The sequence below is a fragment of the Epinephelus lanceolatus genome, chromosome 5 (genome assembly GCF_041903045.1).
Source record: "Epinephelus lanceolatus isolate andai-2023 chromosome 5, ASM4190304v1, whole genome shotgun sequence".
In the NCBI taxonomy this organism is placed as follows: Eukaryota; Metazoa; Chordata; class Actinopteri; order Perciformes; family Serranidae; genus Epinephelus; species Epinephelus lanceolatus.
Genome location: NC_135738.1, coordinates 24,717,137 through 24,742,564, shown reverse-complemented (window position 1 = coordinate 24,742,564; position 25,428 = coordinate 24,717,137). Strand labels below are relative to the sequence as shown.

Below are 25,428 nucleotides of genomic sequence, written 5' to 3'. Positions count from 1 at the left end.
CATTTGTTGTGTGGCAGTAACGTGAAAACATTTTCTTTAGTTTGGCGGTGTGTTCAACAAATTTATCTTTAATATATTTGACAATTTTGAAATCTATGTATCTACGTAAAAATGTATCTGTGCGTATGTGTAGATTTCACGTGTTTCTGCACAGGTGTGTGTGTAACCTGTTGCGTAATCAAGAGTCATTTCATACATGTGTTCATTCACACCTGTGCAAAAAGTAGAGTTTAAACACTGATGGGTGTCTGTGTGTGTTTGTGAGCTTTGGAGGGTCAAACACGGTGTAGGAGGGAGTCGCAAGTGTGGGTGAGCAATTTGGCGGCCTTGTCAAACCTTAAAGCCAAGCTTACATGGCTCTTTATAAATGTGTTTGTGTGTGCGTCTGCGTGCGAGTCAAGGGACAGTTGTCTGTCGGTGAGCAGATTTGGTTTTGAATTTTAGCTTTTTTTGTGCTGGCAAATGTGCGTACACGAGCTTGTGTTTGTGTATCTTTGTGTAGCTGTGTGTGTGTGTGTGTGTGTGTGTGTGTGTGTGTGTGTGCAAATGGCCTTGTAGCTTCCACACAGCACCACTCACTGGACTGCATGCAGTACAGATCCTCATCATTAGCAGTGCACTAGCACAGTGAATAGGAAAAGGAAGCCCCTGCACCAGTAATGTCCTCTAGTTTTATTGGATTTGTGAATTGGCAGAGGTGTTGTGCGCGGATGTAAGTGTGTGATGTGACATAGATTTTGGAGGCACAAGCAGTGCTGATTGTAGAAAATTGCAGGTTGATGGGTTTCCTGTGATTGACTTGATGTGTTTGATAAATACAGACTCTTGTGACCTGGTTCAACATCACACAGTGAGCTATGTTCAATGATGTCTTATTGATTACACACAGCCCAAATGTAAATCCTGAGCACAGAGTTAAAGTGAAAGGAGGACAAATTACAGTCAGCTCTGGGGTAATGCCATAAAATATAATGTCTATGTAAAGGCCACACATTTCTGTGCAAGACAGCTCTCTGGACATTAACAGAATACTCTTATGAGTACCAGATACTCGGCTCCTGTAAGCCTGGAAAGTATCTGTGAAAACTTTGTGGTTTTATCATTCATGGAGAGCAGAGGAAGGTGGCTGTGGACAAATAGAATTCATGTCAGCTGCAATTTTCACTTTTGAAAAAGACATATCCGAATATCTATATCTGAAACCACACCTGCAGCACAATCCACCTCTCTGCTTTCCATCCATATGCTCTATGAGGCACTCTAACATAAACACACCTCCTCATAATGTGCATTAGGCCTGAAGTGGAAGTGTGTTTAACCATTTACTGGTGATAATATGAGTGTGTGGAATACACAGTGGGTACTGTGCATATAGATAGACTGCAAAAATGTGGATTATGCAGCAGGAGTGCTGGCTTTGGACATTTTGCCCCTGTTTGAATTAATGTTAACCACCTCAAATTGCAGCTGACCACAGCGTCCATGTCACATGAAGGACAAACATTTCTGTATTTTTCAGGCTAACAGGAGGTGATTGATGCTAAAAGGTTGTTCAGTGGTGTGAGAGCAAACCCCACAAATCTTTATGTGATGGTGTTACAGTTTACACATCTGGATCTGAGATGTAATTAGTGTACAGAGGTCGGGATCAGCTGGAGTTTTTGGAAGGTGGCAAGTTACTGAACAACTAAAGCGCTATATCATCCAGATAAAACAATGTAATGGATCAGCGGAGATCTGTGAGGATCAAGTTAATGACACACAGCGAACTTTGGCCTGGTTGATGCCAAAGTTGTCTTTTACTGCTGATAGGAGAATCACCAATGTGGGTTTACAACCTAAAAGCCTATATTCTAATCTTACGAGGTGTGTGATTTCAGTGTGTGTTTTGGTACTTTTCATGTGCTTTTACATACCATGATGTACAGTTGTAGTTCTGCAGTTCATAATGTGCTGTTGGTGATGTTGTAAGTGCATTTATTAAAAGCAGATTTAGATATTTACCTGACTTTGACATTGAAAGCATGCTGCTTTTCAGTAAACTTGTGTAAGTGCCTCATACTTCTTTTTCATAGTTCATTTAAACTCAGTGTATTCTCATTAATTGGCCATGTCAGAATTTAATTGCAAAAAGTACATAAGACTTTACTTCACTTAACCTGTGGTACAAGAAGTGGGATGCACAATGTTGGATTTTTTGACGATATCCGATATGTAACAAGTCATTTGACCAATGTCCACTTTTTTCCCTACCTAAATTTAGTGATCATCAAATCTCTTCTGTAGTGGAATTAACATCATATTATGCATACATACTCTTATCATGATGACCCACCAGCAGATGGAGACATGAAATACAATGCTTTTCAATGTATTTAATATTCATTCATTGTGCCAAGTCAGAAAAAGCCTGTTGGCAGATACTGATGATGTGCTGCATCCATAACAAGAAGTCATGCTGTTTTTTAGGATATTTCAACTATGCTTAAGTGTAGTTTAAAGACTGTGTATATTAAACAATTTAGAGTGTTAATATAGCAACAAACAAGCATTTGCTATGAAAAACTTTGTGGATTAAAGGCAACCTGAGCAGAGGATGAAGTTGCTTCTCCATTGTGTGTTGTGGTAAATGGTCCGGTCACACATGTATGTGCACGTCAACACTGTTAGCTCTGTTAACACTGTTGCTCTTGTTGGCACTGTTCGCGCTGTTAGCACTGTTAGCTTTTTAACATTGGCTCATCCACATCCATGTTGATAACCACTCAACCTGAGTCTACATAAGAGGTCAGCAAACTTAACTATCAAAAAGCAATTTTTGACCAAATCAACATTATTAATAGGTCTAAATGAGCATTCATTAACATGTTTTACCACAAGGTGGCTATTCTGCATTAGGATCTTTATGATTTTTGGAACTTTAGCTTTGCAGTGTTGGTGATAAAAGCAAACAAACCTGTCCACACCCTATAAAATACTTTATAATCTTCCAAGACTTTTTCTTTTTTGGAATTGGAATCCATAGCCAGACTAGCGAGGGAGACTTAAGACGAGCTACTCTTATTGAGGTTTGGCAAAATTTGGAAGAAAAGGTGTTAGGGCCATAGATGCACATGACACACATTTTAATTCATGAAATGTTGAAACGATTTTCTTATTTGTTTTTTACAGTTGGAGATTATAAGAACCTCTAAAGGTTTACAAAGATGATAAATGAAAATCAAATCATTAAAAAATATATATATATATACAATATATATTATTCGTTTACATATTTTGTTTGTCAAAGCCATAGGGACCCACTGGAGAGGGGCGAAAGAGCCACATGTAGCTCTAGAGCCGCAGGTTGCCTACCCCTGGTTTAAATGATAGATATGTTCTGAATGTCGTTTAGAGCTCCTTTAAGCATCACTTCTGCGGTATTAATTTCAGTCAGTGTATCGCATGTACTCGGCAGCAGCATGAAAAGTCTTCTTTATATATACTGAAACTTTTACTTACCTTAAAGCCACTTGATCTAAAGCATCTTTCAGATTATCCTAATGACATTGATTTATGTTGGTAGGAAATGACTTGAGGGAGAGTAATTATACACACATCACGTAGACACAGGGCTATCAATATACAGCGGACACCTCAATGTACAATGAAGTAACACCTGCACACTTATTCTATGCCATACAAGTTTAATGAAGACAACATTTCGATCCTACTTGGATATTTGTTAGGTCAAAAGGCCTTTGAAAATGACACAGTCACAATCACTTGTGCAGTCTTCGTGTTGCCATCGGGTCATCTGGTCAGCAATGCAAATGCTTTGTGAGAAAATTTTGCAAATTGTAATATTTACAAATATTTAGTGGTGCTTCACATTATTATTTCACATTAATAACAAATTAAATAGTTTTCAGTGTGTTCTAAGAGTGTTTGTATGAAACATTGGAAGCTCTACAGGTGTTTCCAAGAACAGCATGGAAGAGCTTCCTTTAGTTGCTGTCCGTGGTGCTGAATTCATTTTAAAGTGATATGACTGAGTTAAATCTGTGAGCTGTTATTAAATTAAAATCATGACTGAATTCAAATTAAACCCAAATGTGTAGTATGGTCACATTGAATACATAATAAAAAATATGATAAATTTAGTTCATTCTTTCTCTTTCTGGTTTCATGTGTTCATCAACGCTGACGACCAGGGGATGGAAACATGGGATCTAATCTCAGTAGAGCCGAAAGGAGTCTAGTACAGTAATAAAACAGGTGGGTAACTCAAAATCAATGTCTGGTTTCATTTTTAAAAAGTATAAACAAATATATACACCTACAAGATTGTTTTATTGAGAGCAGTACACATCCCATCTATCTTTCCTAAAGCATCAGACACCACCAGATCGTAATCACACCTCAGTGTCCCTTTTATGCCCTTAGTTAAGTCAACATCGTAAAGAAAGTTTGGCAATAAATCTTAATAAAACTTCCACCGTGGTCCACCGGGGCTTTTCTGTGCTGTGACCTCTTTCCAAATTTCATTAGAGCAATCAGCTTCCTGAAAGGCAATTAGGTGTCATTCAGAAAGACTCTTCATGTATTAGTGGGTCTTTTACGCTCAGACGCGTAACTCCACAACATAAAGACATTTTTCACAGCAGAATCAGGGGGTCAGCCACATCATCATACCTGCCAGGGTTAAAAAAATGTTTGGGATGGTGTCAGAAATTGAGTTGCATCATAGAAATGTCCAGCATTGTTAGAGTTTGCCTCTTTGAGGGGACTTAAAAACTGAACATATTAAGTTTGACAGCTATTTTTCTTTAATACTATAAGCTTCACTGCAACACGTGTAAAAGGGCTCACTTGCCACTTTAACATACATTAATTCACACTGGGTGTTACAGTTAAAACATATTCCCTTTGTACATGTTTTCAGCTCATCTACACAAATTTTCATCTCTAGAAAATTAACAATGCAGACATTGTTAATGGGACATAAGACAGGATATATTATCTTATGAAGATATATTGTTGCATACAGCTGAAATTGTCGGCAAGATCTCTATATTTTCAATTACAGCAACAGGTATATGCGGTTTGTTGTCCTGCAAAATATCTCCATTGAACCATTTCAGCATCTGCAGATATACTGATGAAGCCAAGATGCTGCTGCAAATGTTGATGACTGTTTTTGTTAATCACTGTTCTCAAATATAACTAATGTTTCAGCTTGAGATTCACGACAAGAGTTAAATTACTAAGTAGATTCTTCACTCTGGTCCAGAGGGCGTCCTGAAGTTCTTTGCTTTTCAAGTTTTTTACTTACTACAGTTGCTCCGCTCCACATATTTCTTCCACTGCTATGCTCTGGTGAGGAAACAGGGAAGAGTTTGGAAATCACTGCTGCTTCCCACAGCTCACCTCTCATCAGCAACAACAGTCACAACACACACTGAGTCGCGCACATACACTTGCTTACACACGCAGCGTTAGTACTACACTGTCTGTTCGCTGACATCCGTCTGTCCTACGTGCACTCTCACATGCACACACATACATACACTCAGGGGATGAGGCAGTGAAAGGGCAGTGGGATGTACAGCTGTGATGGTGTGTCTCAGAAAGAGATCAGACTCTTTAATAAATGATGAGCCTGAGGAGGAAAGGAGTGTGCGCGTGTGTGTGAGATGGATAGTGAAAGGTGGCTCGCTGGTCATGCTGTGGCTACTATAAAAAGTGCCATTCTGCGTGTAGGTAGCTCAACAGCAACTTTTAATGTCTCTTAAAATGATCAATTGCGGTTCTACATGTGGTGACAGCTGTTTTAACTGTCTCAGTGCAACAGTTGGGATCTCTAATAATTAAAAATTTTGTCAGCGCAACATGGTAACATCCAGGTGGTGATACGAAATGGGGTCAGTGTTTGGAATAAACGGTCTAAAAATAGAAAATAACAATACAAATCTCTATGTATGTGAGTGCGTGTGTGTGTGTGTGTGTGTGTGTGTGTGTGTGTGTGCGTGCCAAACAAACAGCTTCCATTTGGTATATTTTTAATTCATTGCTTCAGGCCAAAAGGCACTTTTCCAGTGACATACAAATAGTGTGGAGCTCTACATCCACAGGTCAGCAGTGTCACATGTGAATTTTATCTATTAGAGTTTGAATACTATATAATTGTTGCAGCATGCATGAATGAGTTTGTTTATTTGTGTGTTGCAACCATAGAAAATGGCCCACCACACAAGGGATCACAAGAAAACACAATAACATCCAACACAAATAAAGCCCTCCGGTTCACGTCCGATACCACATGTGGTTTCAATCGCAAGAAAAAACTGTAAAACATGTGCAACACATAAACAAAATAGATATTTAAACCAAAAAAACTTTTAGTTCCCACGAATTTTACCGTGTAATCTGACAATGTGAAGCTTTCTGTCACACAGCTTCCAGTAGCTTCCAGCTATTTAAATAACCTCTCCCTCAGGTTATGATTACATGACACGCACAATAACCTTGTCAATCTTTCTCCCCCATTGCATCATGTATTGTAACTACTCTGGAAATTCACTCCTAACGTGCACGTTGAACCCTCTCAGTCCGACCACACAGCTTTCCCCTCGCTCACTGCTGTGTGGGCATCTGCCACACACCTGGGAGCGACATGTCAGCTGTGAATGTCACGGAGAAATAATCAATAAACTTTACAGCATTCTGCAAAGCATTTGCATTTTTAGTTTTGTATCATCAATTTTTTATTATTATCTCTCACATTTAGACTACCTTGGGATTTCGCACAGCAAACAACAATCAATAATTATCAAATGCGTATAAATTACAAACAATAATACAGTATGCAATACTACAATGCCTGGTTTCTGCAAAGCATAAGCAATGAAATTAAGCTGAAGAGGTAAGACATACGCTTTGCTAGAGTATGGCTTTCATAACTTTCATAAAACATAAAATCAAAGGATGTCCGTTCTTCAACTTTAACTTTAAACAACAGACATTTTGAACTATACACAGTAGATGTATGAGCTCCTCACTTCAACCTGTATAAACATTAGTTGGAAAAACTGATTCTACCTCACACAGGCTCCTACTGAACTCTATCAGTAAAACTCTCCTCCAATCACAAGCACTCATTCACCTACTTACATTTGCATTAATGTAGCCAACCAATCAGGAAGTGCCTTCCCAAATATGTGCAGACCACACAGTGTATAATGGAGTATCACAACACTGTCTGCGATGGCGATTTGCCCATTGATTGTCTTCCGACTCCTGCAGGGTTAGGCCATGGCGCCACCCAGTTTGGTTGCATACCACCTGCGTTGGCTCGGGCCTCCTGCTTCTCCACTACAGCAGCCTAGGTCATACAGAAGTAGGCGGGCTATGGCAGCTAACCTTTAGCTGATCAGGATCAGTGTGGCTGGGTTGATGGTATGTTGCAACAGGGCGTTCATTCATCAGGCTCCACCCACTAAACCCATAGAGTCCAGTAGGGGGTGGAGCCAGTGTGAGATAGATGAAGATTACGATATTGTAACCCTAGTTCTGTTAGCACAGCGGGAGCCCTCTACCGAAGTGCCCTGTCGCTCCTACGCTGTCTGCCGAAGACAATTCAGAGTAATTACAGGGTCTGCACATATTTGGGTGAGTACATCCTGTTTGGCTGGCTGTGTTTATGTAAATTTATGTGGGCAAAGGTGTGCTTGTGATTGAAGGAGAGTATTACCCATAGAGTCCAGTAGAGTGCTCCGCCTGTGCTGATAGAACTAGGGTTACAATATCGTAACCTTTGTTTTGTGATGTTTTTGCTCGAATAACCTATAAGTGATAAAAATGGAGACATTTCATGATTCATTTTGTTTTTTTAAGACACACGGACACAAGACAATAGAAAATGAGTGACAACACATACTGTCTTGAGTCAATAACCATAGTTCATACTTGCCACATATGTCCCTTTTTGAAAATGCCAATTAGCAGAGTTTTGTAACTTTGACAGATGGCATACTAGAGTCCATGTTTTAACACAATGGCTGCAGTGGGAACAATTAGTCTCCCAATTATGATGACAACAAATCCAGCGCGAATGTGGGAGAGCAAATCAAAAGTTAGTACATCACTTAAATTCGGATAATTAGTGAGGAATGACTGCAGTAATTGGTTTTACACATCACCACCTAACCTGAATCAACCAACATTATTTCTACTTAAGAGTCTTGTGTCTCTGTCCGAACCAATTATATTAATCCCTCGAACTGTCTGAGCTATACTGTGGTCAATACTCTCCATTACTCTCCACCTGTCCATTGTAACGCTCTGTGCACCTCATGTATCGACCACGATGACGACAGACTGCTGGGGTGTGAACATGAATTAAGCAGGATGCAGCAGCAGTCGTGCCATGAAGAGGTTGACTGATGCTCCATGATGACTCCCAGGGTCATTACATGACAGTTAAGTTGATAGATGTCATCCACAGAGAGGTAATTCTCCTTCTGACAGGCTCGCCGTCCTCTACAGTGATGGAATGCGGATCTGATGAATGCCTTCACACATTTTCCAATCCTGGTCTGTTTTTAGGCTGAGCAGCCATCTTTAATCAGGCCATGTCAGATGAGCTGCGGACCACCAAAACACACTGTGGAGACAATGAAGACAGAGACAGCTGACTGAAACTCAATGGAAAACCACAATAGATACCTCTGGGGTTTAATACTTTGTATTAAAGATATACCACACAGGATTTCACTAAAAAACAACAGACTCATACAGAAGTAATCCTTCTCAATCATCACTTACGACCCATTAGGCATGTGTGATGGTGTATTATTCTGCAGAGACTCTGCCCTCTGCCAGTAATTTTCTCGTTTTCTTCCTATTTTCTGTTTTCAAGACGTTTATAAGCCTGGACCCCCACAGTGCTCAGGTGAGGCCAACCCGGTCTCACTCCAAAGTCGTCAAAATCCGCCGCTTGAGCAGTGACTTGCGGTGTCAGACAGAGACGAAAAAAAGCCGTCCTTTAACATCAGCATGACACGCAGCCAGTTGCCTTTATAGTTTAACGGCGCCTGGTGGCATCAGGGGGCAAGAAGAAAAATAAGGCAATGAAAGTCCAAGTGGGGTGGACAGAAGGGGTGGTGGTTGGCACCAACAAATACCGACTTTCACCCGAGATAGAAGGTGAAAGCCAAACCCTGTTTTTTTTTTTTTTCCTAAACTTAACCGCGTGCTTTTGTCACCTAAAGCCAACCATGTACGTTTGTTTGTTGACGAAAAAAAAACTTAAATTCATGTTGTTGTAGTTCATTTACTTTGAAAGAGACAATATGTAAACGGTAAATCTCCTGTGAAAACAGAAGTGTATTTTGAAAGACGACAATGCATGGAACGGGCAGAACTTGACACGGTGTCCCAGGACATCAACAACCAACACACACATTGTATCTTGACATGGAAAGTCCATGAAGTCCATGAAAGTCCATGACCAAATGTCAATATGTGACAAGGTCAGAGTGAGAATGTGTTGGTGAGGCCGAGGCTTTGTAAAAAGGTAGAGACCAGGTGTCAGACCAAAAGCAGCTGGCATCCAAGAATCACAGCGCCACAAAAAAACAAATATAGCAAGGCGGAACGCCAAACAAAGTGATTGGTTGGCTTTTACTTTGACTTTTGCTGTTTGCAAACAGTAACTGACAATCCTCCATATTATACCTTTAATCGCTCAATTATTTTTCAATTGTGGTCGATACAATGACAGAAAAACAATTTTCCCAGAGCCCAACAGGACGTCTTCAAATTGCTCGTTTTGTGCGACCAATGGTCCAAAACGAACGTGTTTAATTTTTAATAATAAAAACTGAGAAAACAGAAAATCCTGATGTTTGAGGCGCTGGAACCAGCAGTTGTTTGGCATTTTTGCTTGATAGAAACTTCAATGAATAATGAAATTGAAATTAAATCACAATTATTGATTCATTTTCTGTCAATTAGAGCAGTTAATTAATAGCTCTCATGTTCCAAACCATTTTTGGAGATCTTATTGTAGTAAGATGCACTGCATGTGTAAAATAGTCCACAATGCGGAGCACTCCCACTGTAGACTTACTGTGGTGCTCAAAGGTTAAAAGCTCTTTTAGTGGAGAATCCCTTTGGAGTACCCACTGCACATGAGAGCACAGTTTAGTGTGTGTGCCCCTGAAGCACACTACTTCTTGTACAGGTTAATCCAATTTTCATCATAAATGTATTTCTTTATCTATTACAGCCTGTGGATTGTGAACTACAAAACACAGAGCTGCACTTCTTCTGTTAAGCAAAGATCAATGCTTGTGCGGTTAAGGCTTTTTTAATTTCAGCTGTCTGTAAGGTTCAGGAAATCCATTTCTATGTTTCTAACATGATACAGCCTTTACCCTTTGAACCTAATGCATGAAATTGATTATTAATCAATACAGGAAGAGCTGGTTTCTATCTGACTGTGTGAACAGAACATCAATAGTCATTTGAGATCTGATCTGATTATTGATTTTGAATAGTAATTGGCGATAAAAGCAGTTCAACACAAGTTAAGTCACTGTCACCCTGCACGGATATTTTACCCAAAATTTCTGAAGTCTGTTTCCACTGAATGGACAAAACTGAATTGTTGTGCTTTTAAAAGATTGAGGGATGTGCATCATGTCTCAGTGGATATTTGGCTGTTGTGTTTTGTGATATCTTTTTTGTCCTATTTATGGATCATCAGTCTCTCCCGCCTAAAAAAACACATCGTAAATAATTAATGGTCACAGCCCATTGCACCCGTTAGACTGTCAGAAGTCTGGGACACCATGCCTGCACACGCGTAATTGTTATGTGAGGGTCAAAATAAAAGTAGTACGCTTTTCATATATTTAAAAAAGGAGTACACACATGCTGTCCCACAATTCATGTGACTCCAATTCACATTCCCTCGGCACTAATGAGTTGCACTGTACTTATTTGGCATTAGAAAGGGAGAACGAAACAAAGTAAGCAGATGAATTAACTTATAAACCTCTGATCGTGTGCAGGTCTAATACGGGATTCGTTGTTCTGTGATAACAAAGCTTCTGATACCCACCTCTCGAAAAAAAGAATTCACACACATGCACATACGGTGTTTCCCCATACATGTGAGATTCACGTCAGTGGTGCAGCTGTGTGTTCTGTGGGGTGCACTATAGACAGATAAACAAGCGCACACACAGCCACACAAAGAGGGAAAAAAAACAACAGGCACACAGAGGGCTGGGTTGTGGGGCTATCTCTCCTCTCAGTGTACTGCGGTCCATCGACCCTGCATGGCTGCTCTCAGCTGGATACGTGTCATCCACAGCAGCCCTGCCTGTTAGGGGGAGAGCAAGGGCTGTGGAGGGTGTAAGGGAGGTGGAAATAAATGCGAAGAGTGGAGTGAAGCACCAGCGAGGAGAGGGTGAGAGAGGAGGGGAAGGATGCAGGAAACGGGATGAAACACAAGAAACAAAAGAGGAGTGCAGCGATGCGTATGCAGCCTACTCACTGACTTTAGATTTGAACAGGGTCAGAGGTGAAATGGGGTTGTCTGTCAGATGTTACTCTGCATCATAGCTCCTGGGGAGAAGGGTCGGTAGTCAGCCTCCTTCTCTATCTGATCCTCTCTCCTCGTCTTTTATTGACAGTCAGGTTGTTTTCTGGCTGCTGTGTACTCACCTCATGTGTGTCCCCCATCTCTCTTTAATAGGTGTCTGTGGTGATGTTGCCATGTGCCAGCTGCCATCTGCTCTTATCCTTCTTTATTCAGGTAGGACATTTAATGCCTGTAAGTCATATGTGTAATAAATATGCATGTAAATGTGTTCTTCCTAACTACATTTAGAATATGAACGTACAACTCTTTATAGGAACGGAATGTCTGGAGTGAGACAAGATCAACACCACGCTCATATCTGCCCATTTGATGTAAGGCTCCAACAGCTGGTTAGCTTAGCTTAGCATAAAGACTGGAAACAGGGAGACAGCTGGCCCAAAGGTAATAAAAACCCCCTACCAAAACCCGAAGATAAATCAGATACTGGCCACAATGCAACAGGCCAAAACATGCAGTACAAGTTGACCGTAAGCACCACGCCAGCCTGGTCTCACTTCAAGAGTATCAAATACACCGCTTGGGCACCGTTTAGCGTCTATGTGAGACGCAGTAGGCTTTCCATCAACTCCAAAGTAAACCCATTTGCGTCATTATCAGACTCTCAGAGCAACAAGCATAGTCTGAAGAGTGTAAAAGACCACTCAAGGTGGGTGGATGGGTCTAAGAAGCACAGGACTTCCACCCAGGAGAGTGGTTTCGAGAACAACAAACAAGAACATTGGTTATGGCATTTGCACCACTCAAAGTAGGGTGTTTTTTAGTGAACCTAACCCAGCTGACATTGGGCGAGAGGCGGGGTACATCCTGGACAGGTTGTCAGACTATCACAGGGCTGACACATAGAGACAGACAACCATTCACACTCACATTCACACCTACAGGCAATTTAGAGTCACCAATTAACCTGCATGTCTTCGGACTGTGGGAGGAAGCTGGAGTATAGGGGAAAACCCAAAGTGTCATGGGGATAACATGCAAACTCCTCACAACCCCCACCCCGGGTTCAAACCAGGAACCCTCTTGCTGTGAGGCAACAATGCTAACCACTACTGCTGAAGAACCAAGAACAATCTTTTCCTAACCATAACAGTTTTGTTGCCTAAACCTAACCACTGACCCCTTCTGCTTCAAAAGCAGCAAAATATGACAAATAGGGGGATGAGATCGAGTTGACCAGGTAGCAAGCTGTTAACAACTGTGGCAGCATTAGTTGTCTTCAAGGTGGGAAGCGCTGACATTTGAGGTTTAAATGTTGGCCGCCAAACAGAAACTTTTAAATTCAAGAGGCTATCCCAATTTCAGATTCTGGGTTTGATTTCCAGACTGCACAACCTGTGAACGTGATGGTGTTTGTAAGCCAAACCTCAGCCTCTTCTCACCTTTTTGAATGTCATCTCTCTGACAAAACAGAAAATGTATGTTCACTGTGGTGTGTTGTACATAATGAGTAAGTTTCAAGTCTGATTTTCATACATTTTCATACATAATCTGTAGCCAGTGGCTGCTTGAAAAGAGAAAAAAAATCCATTCATCAGTCTGACGTAAGTTGTATTATACTTTTAATAGATAGTACTTAACTTGCTTTCTAATAAAGGGGCACAAACATGCAAGAATACTATGATCCTTAAAATGCCTGCAATATACTCTGTCCTTTGTTAGCCTGCTCGGCCCGGCAATATTTTCGATAATAAAGAAAGAAGGCACAAGAAATGAAATACTTTCTGCACTACAGTGTGTGTTTTTCTTGCACGGTTGCTCTTGAGACAGGAAGCTGGGTTTGGGCTCTTTCCAAGAGGTTATAATGAAGCAAACATTCAATTTCAGTGGACACCGTGACAGGGGTGTAAAAATGCTGGGAGATATTATTTGGCACATTTCTGGGAAATTGACTTCAAGAGCCGCCAATTACATTAAAGCATATCGTCAAAGTAAAGCGTCGAGCGAAACTGTTGTCGGAGCCTCAGCTCCATAAATATACAATGTTATATGCCACAGCACACACATCCATGCGTATGCACTTGTACACAACTGCACGCACAATCAAAACAAGAACACAGCCACATCTGCAGCCTTGTTGCAGTGTTGTCCTCAAAAACTGAGCTCATTACAAAGTTCCCCTTTGTGTTAGTTTAAAAAGTGGCCTCTAATAATGATGTAAGTTTGTTTGAAGAGTTTATTTCCAGGAACAGATATTTCAGTGGAATACTGGAAATCATTCAAAGGGGTTCTGCCTTTTTTTCCTGCAGTACACAAACACACATACTACGGACATACACACACACACACACACACACACACACACACACACACACACAGCTAGCATGTGTGACAGCTTGGAGAATGGATATAAATCTTTCATAGATGCCATCAATTTCCTTTCCAAAAAAGAACAGGCATTAAGTTGAATTATATATTTATCAAATACATGTCAGGTAGTCTCCTGTGGGATTTTGACAGGAAACAACTTTTTAAAGAAAACTCATCTGGTACAAGAGTGACAAGACCGTATCAGGGTACAGCGTACAAATTTTACTTGTGGTTCAAATGGGGTAGAGGCACTCCAGTCCCCTCTGTAATAACCATTCTGTGTGTCTCCATGTTTCCTCAACACAATAATCTAGATCTCTCTTGGTTGGTTGAGAGGGAAGGAAGCTGAGACATAGAAATAGTCCGCTTTTAGGTCAACCCCTTAGAGAAGCAGAGGTGTGTGTTTGTGCATGTGTGCCTGTGTGTGCGTGTGGGGGTGGGTGTTTGTCTGGGTTTGTGTGTTTGTCTGTACGTGTGTGTCATATTACAGAGCAGAGTGGTAAAGGTATGGCAGCCGCCTGCAGAAAAATCTGAGCTGCCTGCATCTAAGGGAGGCTTTCATCCTCCTACCTGCCCACCAAAGAGGGAAGGCATACACTTTCTCTCTTTCACACACACACATACACACACACACAAACTGGAGTTTAGGCTGGAGATGCCAGCAATCAACAGAAATTTCACTACAAGCTTGCTCCTTGGTCTAGATTGATTTTCATAGTCAAAACGTCAACCTCCAGCTTCTGTCTTATCTCTCCTGAGGACTGGAGGGACTGCAAGGGAGACATGAGAGACAGAATTTAAAAGAAGAAAGTCATTTTTCTTCTCAGGGCTTTTACTGACTGTGCATTAGGTAAATAGTTTAAAAGATATAAAGACAGACAGAAAGAAAGAAAGAGAGGGAGGGATAATGGAGTAAGAACAGGTTATTTATTATATCTTTGAGCTGAATCTTTGAATCTTTGGACAGCCAGTATTATATTTGCATAAAGTTGTAGAACTTGCAAGAAAAGAAAGGTCAAAATCAATGCAGCAGGGGCTGAGATATACTGACTTTAACACCCCATTTCCACTTGGTATTAACGTGGAATATATATCTTGATATCTTATCTGAATAAGGGGAAAATGCAAGGTGTATAATGCACGCGGAACGCATTGCAATCAGATTGCTATCACATCGGCCGGACCCCATCTGGACGTGGTTTTGTAACTGGATCTCTTACACGTGTAAATGTAATCTGTATTTTGCCTCATTCTTAGCAAACAAGATTAAAAATCTGCAGCCATGTTAGCAGCTCTGTGAGGCTGTACTTAGACACAGTGGTGCTTTGAGATAAATGCTAATGTCAACTTACCAACATGGTCTCAGAGAGCATACATTCACGCTGATGTTTATCAGGTATAATGTTAACTATCTTAGTGTATTAGCATTTGCTAACATTTGCTGATATGACAGCCCAGTTGTCAAGAGAGAATGTTCGCGTTGCCTGTTTCTCCAAACCATGGATGTGTTACATTTAAACATTTCATACGTACTGTAGCATATTAATAGCCTGGAAATCCAGACCCAAATCTAGAAAGATTTTGGGTCTGGCTATGAGTAATGAAAATGGCCCAACTCGAGGGGCGGCACCAAGCATGCATTTGAAAATATCACTGCACGCAATTGGATAACACTACGACCAATCAGAACAATACACGAGGTGACGTATCCAGAGTGCTACCAGCGGAGCTAACTGGTAGATTAGACTCTTGCCGTATCCGGTCGGCAAAACAGCAAAAACGTCCTTCTTGCAAAGGAAAGATTCCAGAGTGACTCCCTGGCGAGAACTCTGGATTTCCAGGGTAGTATATTAATGTTTCTAAAGTTGATATACAAGCTGACTTTGCCATCAGGAGGTGGATGACGTGTTACGTAAGACACTTGCCAAGCTGCAGACCACTGTTCGAAACTAACAAACAACATAGTCGGGTTTTTGGGGTTTTTTTTGCGCCCCTTCACAGTGTTTCCAGTGATGTTTGTGGCACGGAACCTGAGTGTTTTTAGTGGCACATCATGGCCATTCCTAGCAGCGTTTGAGCCGTACAAGCTGGTTTTTTCCAGTGGCTTTTTTGCCACTGAATGTTAGTGTTTTAAAGAATAACTCTGGCATTTTTCAACCTGGACCCTATGTCTTCGTGTAAATTGATCAAAGAGACTGATGTGAACAACAATTTTCGAAATTGTTCCACTACAGACGGAGCCAGCATCATCACTGTATGCCCATTAAAAGTGGTTATTTTTGACACAGAGTGGCTCCGATTGTTACTGGAAGTTTCTGAAGTGTCTCTTTACCTTTACCTTTCACTTGATCCGGTCTGTTTGTTGTTGCCTCCTTAAGCCGAAGTCTCTTTCTGAAATATCACAAGATGTCACTTTGTGCAGATAAACAGTGGAAACCAAGTGTAAGTTTCAGAGAGAGTATAATAACCAGAGTATTTAATAACCAGAGTATTTTACAGTAAACATCATCAGCTGACGTTCATAGTATAAAATAAGTGATATCAACAAGCTGACACTATCTATGCCACAGTATGTGTGGTGGCAGAATACAGATGTGAGGGAGTATCAGAGTTACTGTCCGCTGGGGACAATGAATGTCTATTAAATTTCTCGGCAGTCCATTCTAAAGGGACATTATACAACTGTAGTACCTCTGTGCAGGATACGTTTACTGACTTTGACATGTAAAATCTGTGGAATGCCCCTTTAAAGATATGATCACATGCTTCATATTGTTTATTAAAACAGTTGAGGCATAAAGTGAACATGGAGGATGTGACGAAGACAGTCAAAACATGCAGTGATAGCTTTAATTGAGTTGTAAACTGTGATAAGTAGCATCAGCTGTTGTGGGCCTCATTGTTGTCAGTTAGCTTCTTTCATGGTAAAATACATTCAGTCCTCACACTGTAATTATGCAGAGGAGAAGGGGAGCAATAAATCTGATAATACACACACGCACGCTCACACCACACACACACATATACTTAGGGGTATAAACTCATGGACGAGCGGAGAATTGTTGGAACAGAGATCAGATTAGAGAAGCTTTTCTGATCTGTGGCATGAGAAGGCTGGGCTCATGTATCAACCAGCCATCTAAGCTGGCTTATCCTGATACAACCAGGGGCAAACACACACACAGACACACACACTTACAAGAAGAAAGTTTACTGGGTGATGCAAGGGAGGGAGGAGGGGTTGGAGAACAGTGTGGTACAATCTCCAAACAATTCTATATCCCTTTTAGTCATGGCCTGGCTTTGGCTGTGAAGCGGAAACGTCTTTGAGCCCTTGTTAACAGTGTCCCCAAACTTCACTAAAGGTCTGCTTTGCTGTTTTTATACTTTAGAGTAACTTAGAAAAGTATTTCATTGTGCAGCTCCTGTCAGCTTTGTGATTGGTCCTGTGGCACATGGATTGACTTGAGTTATGTCTCCTCTTTCCGTCCCAACAGGACTGATGTCCAGATGGTATGCCCCTCCATGTGTGGTCCAGTTCAGCTCTCCCTGACCGTTTCATGGGCCACAAACCGACCCAAGCATCCACGGCCACTGCTTGACTCAACCCCACCGCGCACCACCCTTAACCCCTCACCCCTAACCTCCACCCTCAGCCCCCCACCTCCCTCTGCCTCACTCTCTGTCAAGCCTCTCCTCACATTTTGACAATCCTTGCCCTCCTTGAGCCCAACATGGTGGCCAGCATTCCCGCTCTAATCTTCGTCATGATGTTTCGAGGCGTCTTGCTCTCTGTCGGAGACCCGCCTCAGTCCCGCCGGGAGATCCGCATTGAGGGAGATCTGGTGCTCGGTGGTCTGTTCCCGGTGCACGAGAAAGGTGCTGGGATGGAGGAGTGTGGGCGCGTGAACGAAGACAGAGGGATCCAGAGGCTGGAGGCCATGCTGTTTGCCATTGACAGAATCAATAAGGACAGCACTTTGTTGCCTGGGGTGTCCCTCGGGGTCCACATCCTGGACACCTGCTCCAGAGATACCTATGCACTGGAGCAGGTGGGTCAGCATGGTCACTGTACTTAAACTCTCCATGTGTCTCAATGGGAGATTCCAAACTGTATTTAAATACACATGTCTGTTGAGGGCATACTTTTATCTTAAGGGTATGTCACCTGCCATCAACTTACAGCATTTCATATGTGCACAGGGTGTTATCTTATATATATGTTTATCAAAATCACTTGAAGGAGTACTTCCCCTGCAAAATGATCAATTGTATATGAGTTACTCACCAACAAACATGCAATTACAAACTCTCACAGAACTTGTCCAGTATAATCAAAGTCACGTTTTTGCAGTCGCATGCTCAGTACTTCCAAAACATGCAAAAACATGATTTAAAACATGTCAATACATGCATACATTTGAATTTGTTTAGCAAAACGGCAAGTTTTTGGTAAGTAATAAGCGTAGGTATAGATGTATAAGACTTAGATTTCTCTGTAGAAGTTGAATGAGTGTTTGTGATTGGATGTTTTGATATAGTTTTAGTTATAGTTTTGCAGTTGTTAAATATGGACCCCAGTGACTTAAAGTCATGAAGCATGTTTGCCTTTTTTGAATTCTACCTTCACCATGGAGGCATGCGAGAAAAAAGTTTTCTTTACAGATTCAAGGTAACACACTGTGAGTAACTGGGGCTGGTTGCAAAAAACACCTTAAGTTAAGAGTTTAAGGTTTTATCATAATAAAACCAGTTGCACACAACACCCTTAAGTCTTCTCCTTCAGGTTCCCTTAAATGTTCTCTTAAGTATTCATGGTTTTCTATTTGTCTTAGTTTTATACTTAAGGAATCCCTAGACTGTTGCACAAAAGACCTTAGCAACCAAGGCATGGTTAAAAAAAACTTAAGGTACCTCTGAGTCTGTCTTAACTCCAACATGATAGAGTTTATGGTGATTAATGAAAAAAACTAACACACCCTAAGAAGAGTGTTCCATGACCAGGATAACCCAGTGGATATGCTTTTGATTTGAAACTATAGATTTGACTGAATAAGTTTTCGTTGCTTCCTCCTATAATCGTTTTTTGGTATTTGGGGATCAAATTTACTTTGTAGATTTTGCTTTCTATGATTATACTCCTACAGAAGTTTAATCTCTTCCTCCTCTGACAAATTTGGTTTTCTTTTCATCTTTTCTTCTGCCATTTTTTTTAACTATCTAAGTACAAGCCAACTTTGTGAGACAATAACAGGCATCACAAGCAAACTGTGTGAGTCTGTGCAAACAAACAATCTCCATGGAAACTTTTACCATTGTATAAGATAAGATACACCTTTATTGATCCCATAATTGAGAAATATAATAATGTAATATATATAATATGATATAATAATATATAATGTATAATCTCTTTCAATGCAGTTTTTCCTTAACAATGGAAACCTTTTAAGGGATTCTGTGCAACAGTGTAAGTCCCTCAGCTAAGGAGAAATTAAGCCTTAAGTGTCATACTGAAGGAGAAAACTTAAGGTGTTTTATGCAACTGGTCCCAGATAGTTAAAAAATGTTCATTTTGCAGGTGAAGTATTCTTTAAGCTTTCAAGTGCACAAGATGCTGTTTACTAAAAAAATTAAGATATATCATTAGTAGTTTACCAATATACAAGAAGCCACTTTGATAGCTAGTTTTGTTGCCTTTGAACTGTATTTCCAAATGTTCTTGCAGTTGAATACTTACAATAATATAACTCTAACTAATATGTGGTGATTTCTGTATGTGTATGACAGTAGTAAAAGTAATGAAATCCTCAGCAAAAGAACACATCAGACTGAGATAATGGCTCAGTTACAGCATTTACTGTATCCTCTAAGACAGTCTCCTATTTTTGTGTTGCAGAGAGTTGAGCTATATCTGCATTTACCTGCGAATGCTGATACAACTTTTTAGATACAGCGCAGCTCAGAAACAGTTTGTTTAATTAGCTGTCTGTTCTCCTGTGCTGCTGGGCGACTTGAACTTTTGCTACATGTTGTATTAAAAAAGTTGCTCTGCAAAGTAAGTTGTGGTGTCAGAAGTAAAATGTGCAATGTTTCCATTTTAAATGGAGTAAAAAAAAATTATATAAGGTCTCATTAAAAGGTAATATTCAGGTAAAGTAAATGTACCACGAAATTCTATTTTATCCACGACGGGTAAAGGATCTTGCCTCGAATGATAACAGCAAATCCTTGATGAGAAATAGAGATTGAAGCTGTTTGCGATGAGGGAAATGAGCCGGATATAAAAAAATAAATAAAGCACTTTCCCCTCAGGGATTGTTATCTTCAAAAAATATATTGTATCTTATTGCTGAGCTATTTGGGGATGATGCATTCAGTGATCTTTTACAATGAGCTCTTTGACTGATTGCATAAACCCTGGATTCCTGACGTTTGGTTTTCCTAAGTGGGTTGCAGGTTCATTGCCTGTTTGTCCACAAACCAGCAATATGTTATGTGTTTCGGTCTCGGGGGAGTTCAGTTGCAATTTTGGACCATGTTCTGAAAGCATTTAAGATCCCCTAGTGTAAAGCAATTAGCTTTTATAGTCCCTTCACAAAGATAGAGATATCACATCACAGAAAAGTATCAGTCAATCTTTATTTATATTGCATATCATATGAAAAGCGTAATGCAAAGTGTGTCAGGCTGATTAAGAATAAATAGATTATATAGAGCATATGGTGCCCCATATGTTGCACAGCATTTGATTTGTAATATCCATGTGGGTGTGCTTCCTAGGCTCTGGAGTTTGTAAGAGCCTCCCTCACCAAGGTGGACGACACAGAGTTCATCTGTCCAGATGGATCTTACGCTCTGCAGGACGACAGCCCGCTTGCAATCGCTGGAGTCATAGGTGGATCCTTCAGCAGCGTCTCCATACAGGTAACGCACATGCAAACACATTATCTAACTTTAACTTCCTCCGTGGCTTCTTCTCCTCTTTTACTCACTCAAGTGTGCAGACGCTGACTTCCAGAGATGTGGCAGTGCAAGTCCATGCCTGTGTGGCTGCATGTGTGTGTGTACTTCTTTCTTAGAATCAACTTTTCCATTGGTGTGTTCTTGTGTATCTCCCTGGCTGTTGTAGCTCTTGTCACAGAGCCGGGTAATTTGCATAGTTTAGCATAAAACCTCCTTCTCCCTTACTCCTCTGTGACTGCACAAAAGCATCCTCCTATCAGTCCTTAAATCCCTAATCTCTGCAACTGTCTCTCTGTCTTCTCACCCTCTCTTTTTCTCTCCCTCTCCAGTTTTATGTATGTCTCTTTTTTTCCCTGTCCCTTAAATCTTTGCTCTCCTCCTTCTCATCACTGCCTACTTCTCTTTTTTCTCCTTCTTTATATGCATTCAGAGGCATCCCTCGCGGCTATTTGGGGAGAGCTCAGTGTATGCTGACCTCAGCCCCCTTCTTCTCCTCCTCCTCCTTCCTGGGGCAGCCATTGTTAACACATCTGCTCTGTCTCTTGTCCTTCATCACACATAATTATCCCTTGTTTTCTCCCAGCTCATCCCTGTTGCCCTTTGTTGCTGTTGCTGTTGTTTTTACCTGTCTATTCCGAGGGCAGCACTGTTTACGAGACCCGAACTGTGCTCTGCTTTCTGATCTCTTGCCAGTGAAGCTAATCCAGCTACTCCTTCATGCCTCTTCCTACTTGGCCAGTCTGTCTGTTGCTTGTAAATGAAGTAATAGGGAATTATTTTGTGTTCAACCATGCACAACTAAACTCCAATGTTTTGAGGGCATTTACATAGTGGGCATCATTCCTCCCCTCCGTTCGCACACGTGTGTGTATGTGTCTCTGTGTGTCTGTGTGCGTGTGTGTGACTTGCATTCCAAGCAGAAAACACACAGCAGCCCTCCACTGCACCAATTTTTTCCTCCTTCCCTTTCATTTTTTTTTCTACTCGTCTCTCATATTCAACTCATTCCTCCAGTACATCTCCCTTCCCTCTCTCTCTCTCCCTCTCTCACTCACAGGAAGGGAGCAGCTTTCACTAACAGAGTAAACTCTCCATGTCCCTACAGACAGGTCTCTTAGCTAGCTGTAGTCATTGTTCAGTGGCAGGTAATGGAGCAATGCGGTTACATTTTGCAGCATGACCTTCCCTGACTTTTAAGTCAACTGCCATCTTAAAACCATAAAACCTGCCCGAAGTACTATAAGCAGCCATCCTCACGTGTATGCGTGTGTGTCTTTCTATGTCAGTGCAAGTGTCTGTGTATGTGTCGACCTGCTCTTGTGCACACCAGTGTATATATACAAGTGTGTTTTCTAATCTTGTACATTATTAGTCTAATGAGATTCTGACATGTTGTCAAAACAGCTCATCAACCGAGCTATGAATGAAATATAGAAAAGCGCAGAGTGATGCGCTCTAAAAGGATTAAACCGAGGCGAGAAACAGAATGGCTGTGTATTTTCTGTTTATTTGCGTGTGTGTGCATGTTGGAGTGTGTATGCTTACATGTCTTTGTGGGCGTGAGAATGTGTAGCGATTATATTTCCACTGTTTGTGTTGGTGTCTGTGACTAAAATTGTAATGAAGAGAACAGGACCAAACTCCAATCAACAGTAAAAGGGAATATTATATGGACATCAGTAGACCCCAGATGATGTCCATCACTAATGCATGAGTCAGTGATTTATTGAACTCCTGTCTGCATGTGTGCGTGTGTGCGTGTGTGCGCTGTTTTGTGTTTCTCCATGTCCCTATAAGCCTACACTTGCTGCATTGTCTTTTATCTTCAAATAATCACATTATGCATGAAGCAATTTCCATCAGAAGCAATCATCTTAATATGTTCTAATTTTTCCTTTGATGAAAAAAAATACTAATTCCAATTATTTTTGTGGGTCATATTTCCAAGTTTTTGTCAATGTACCAATCGTTTTTGATCAAAGATTTTATACTTGGTTGTAGACTGTAGAGCGTGATGCACACAGATATCTGCTCTCCAATACAGATGGTCGGTCAGAGGGAAAACACTCTAACACAATAACACTCCCCCTGCAGTTGCTGCACATCTTTGAATATCTGTGGATGAGCAGTTTTATTGCAGTTAATAGTATTGTACTTGATGTGTTTTGACATAATTCGCACGCACATTTTCTCTGCTGGCTGACAGTCCTTAGGCAGACATATTTACTTGCCAGCTACCAAGAAGGAGCTCTCTTCTATAAAGACACTGACTGATTTTTTTGTCTTACTTGGTCCAACTGGAGCGTATTAGAGACAGGATTTCCCTACAAACTGAAACACTAGTTTATTGTGTGGGATATCCACTGTTGATCAGATATTTTTTTTCATCAATTCAGATTTGTTTTAATCAGATCTCAAGTCTGAGTATGTGTTGTGAGCAATGTGATCTCACAGAAATACATGAGATGACTACGACCTCTGAACACACCGTTACGAGGTGCCATCACGTTTGGGTTTAGGCACTAAAACTACTTGTTTAGGTTAAGAAAAAGTTTGTGTTTTGGTTAAAATAACTAAGCTTGTTATAGGCTTGGGCGATTGGACGAATATATCGCCAATCGCCCATCGGCTGAGTCCATCACGGTTGGTTTCATTTTTGGCGATTTTTTTGGCCGATTTTTGTCATTTTATTTTGCTAAATTAATGGTCTGTCTCCACAGAATTCAACTCGGTACATATAGTCCATAATTACTATGTAGAGCACAATTCAAAGTGTGTGCATATTGGAACTGGCAGCTTTACACTGATTTCCGAGGAGTCTTTCACAAAACACGTCAGTGATGGCGGAGCTGAAAGTTACAGCCAGGGTCCACCGGGCACGTCAGCGGCGCGACACGTCTGCAGTGCGAGTCCCGTAGCAGCTCGCCCCCCTGTTAATCAATTACAACGAGCATGTTAACCTTATCTGGCTTAAGCAAAGTGCGCATATGGTTAACAATGTTACCAGCCGTGCTAAACACCCTCTCTGACAGCGTGCTTGTTGCCAGTATGCACAGATATTTCCGTGCCATGTTGGACATGAGTGGGCTCGCAAAGCACGCTGCATTTTTTTGCTGCATTCATGTGGTGTCGTGAGATCCGAGTTGCCGAGTTGTTTTTCTGACATGAGGTGGCGTTCATGTGAATTATCCCATTCTGAAAGTCATTTTTCGATTCTTTCCGACATCACATGAATGCAACATCCCCCCTCTTTTTTTTTTTTCTCCGCCACACACACAACTGCCGAATATATCGGCAACCGCCGGTTGATGGGCTGACGGTGGCCATTTGGAAATTTTTAACATATCGCCCAACCCTAGCTTGTTATGTACAGGGGGTAAGTATATCGTAAAGCAACATATTTTCATACAGTGGTTCAAATGATACCCTACAAAAATGCGTAGACAACAGCTGATATGATATCCTGTAAATCAGTGTTCCATGAATGACATTACATACTTAATGTAAAGTTCCATAGGTTAGGTTTAGGCAAATTACTGTGGTTAGTTTTAGGAAAAGAAACATGGTGATGATGTACCTTAAAATGACTCAAACTTTACTTAAAGATCACACAGTTCTGAACATCAGTCTCCCAGGAAAAGTCCTGTGTTTTGTGACCCCAACATCACCCAGATCTCTCTCCTTACAGGCACTGCTTCTGCTTTTCCTCCCATCAGTGCACTGGTGACATGATCACAGCTTTTCCAAATGTGTTGGGTATACACGAATGACAGGCTCATGATTATGTAGATCAGTGGTTCCCAGCTGGTCCAGCCAGGAGGTCCAGATTTCTCCTTAGTCATTAGTTCAAGGTCCACACAGTTTAATATATTTAGCATCATACTTGGATTTGGCCATGTTGTCAAGCTAGTTTGCTGTCTCTTGTCAAGTAGCTGTCCATTAGTTACTCACTCTACAGCAGGACACTGCACTTTAAACGTGCCAGAAATTCACTGTACTTCATAATAAAGTGTGTTTTTACAAACTTGACAAGTTCGAGAGTCACTTGCAGTCCATTTAGAGGGACCCATGACCCACTTTTGGACCACAATCCACCAGTTGGGAACCACTGATATAGAATATTTACAAACTTTTGTGCAATAGTTCTCTTAGGGAAAAGTATGAGCAAGTGCATGGGGACACTCCATTGGCACTGTTTACATGGTATCAGCATGTAATGTCCACACAATATGTGCCACCAGGTCATGGGTCATTTCATGTGTTTCTGTGGGTTGGTTGGGCAACTACGTATACCAGAGATAAGCCAGAGAAATGATTCATTCTATTAATTCTAGCGTGGCTCTTAGCGAAATCCACATTTTACATTTTTCACAGAGAGGTCTGTCATCGCATGTAATACACACACACATTTTAGGTTTTGAGTTGCTCCACCACATCGTCTATGTATCCTCCAGTTTCCCGCTCTCAGTGTGTACTGCTTCTTTCAAGTGCTCCATTAAATT

General features: G+C 41.0%; 1 protein-coding gene across 2 annotated transcripts in view; it reads left to right on the top strand.

The window, feature by feature from the left end:
• Positions 1-25,428, top strand: part of grm3 (glutamate receptor, metabotropic 3) — a 48,186-nt gene that overhangs the window by 1,564 nt on the left and 21,194 nt on the right. Inside the window, exons 1-4 of one of the 2 annotated variants that reach the window (XM_078167936.1) lie at positions 4,188-4,257; positions 11,747-11,806; positions 17,458-18,012; positions 20,744-20,887. In XM_078167936.1, coding sequence (XP_078024062.1) covers positions 17,695-18,012; positions 20,744-20,887 — 462 coding nt within the window. In that variant the 5' untranslated portion in view covers positions 4,188-4,257; positions 11,747-11,806; positions 17,458-17,694. Of the gene's footprint in view, positions 1-4,187; positions 4,258-11,746; positions 11,807-17,457; positions 18,013-20,743; positions 20,888-25,428 lie in introns of those variants that run through there. The other variant, XM_033635819.2, reaches the window with a different exon arrangement.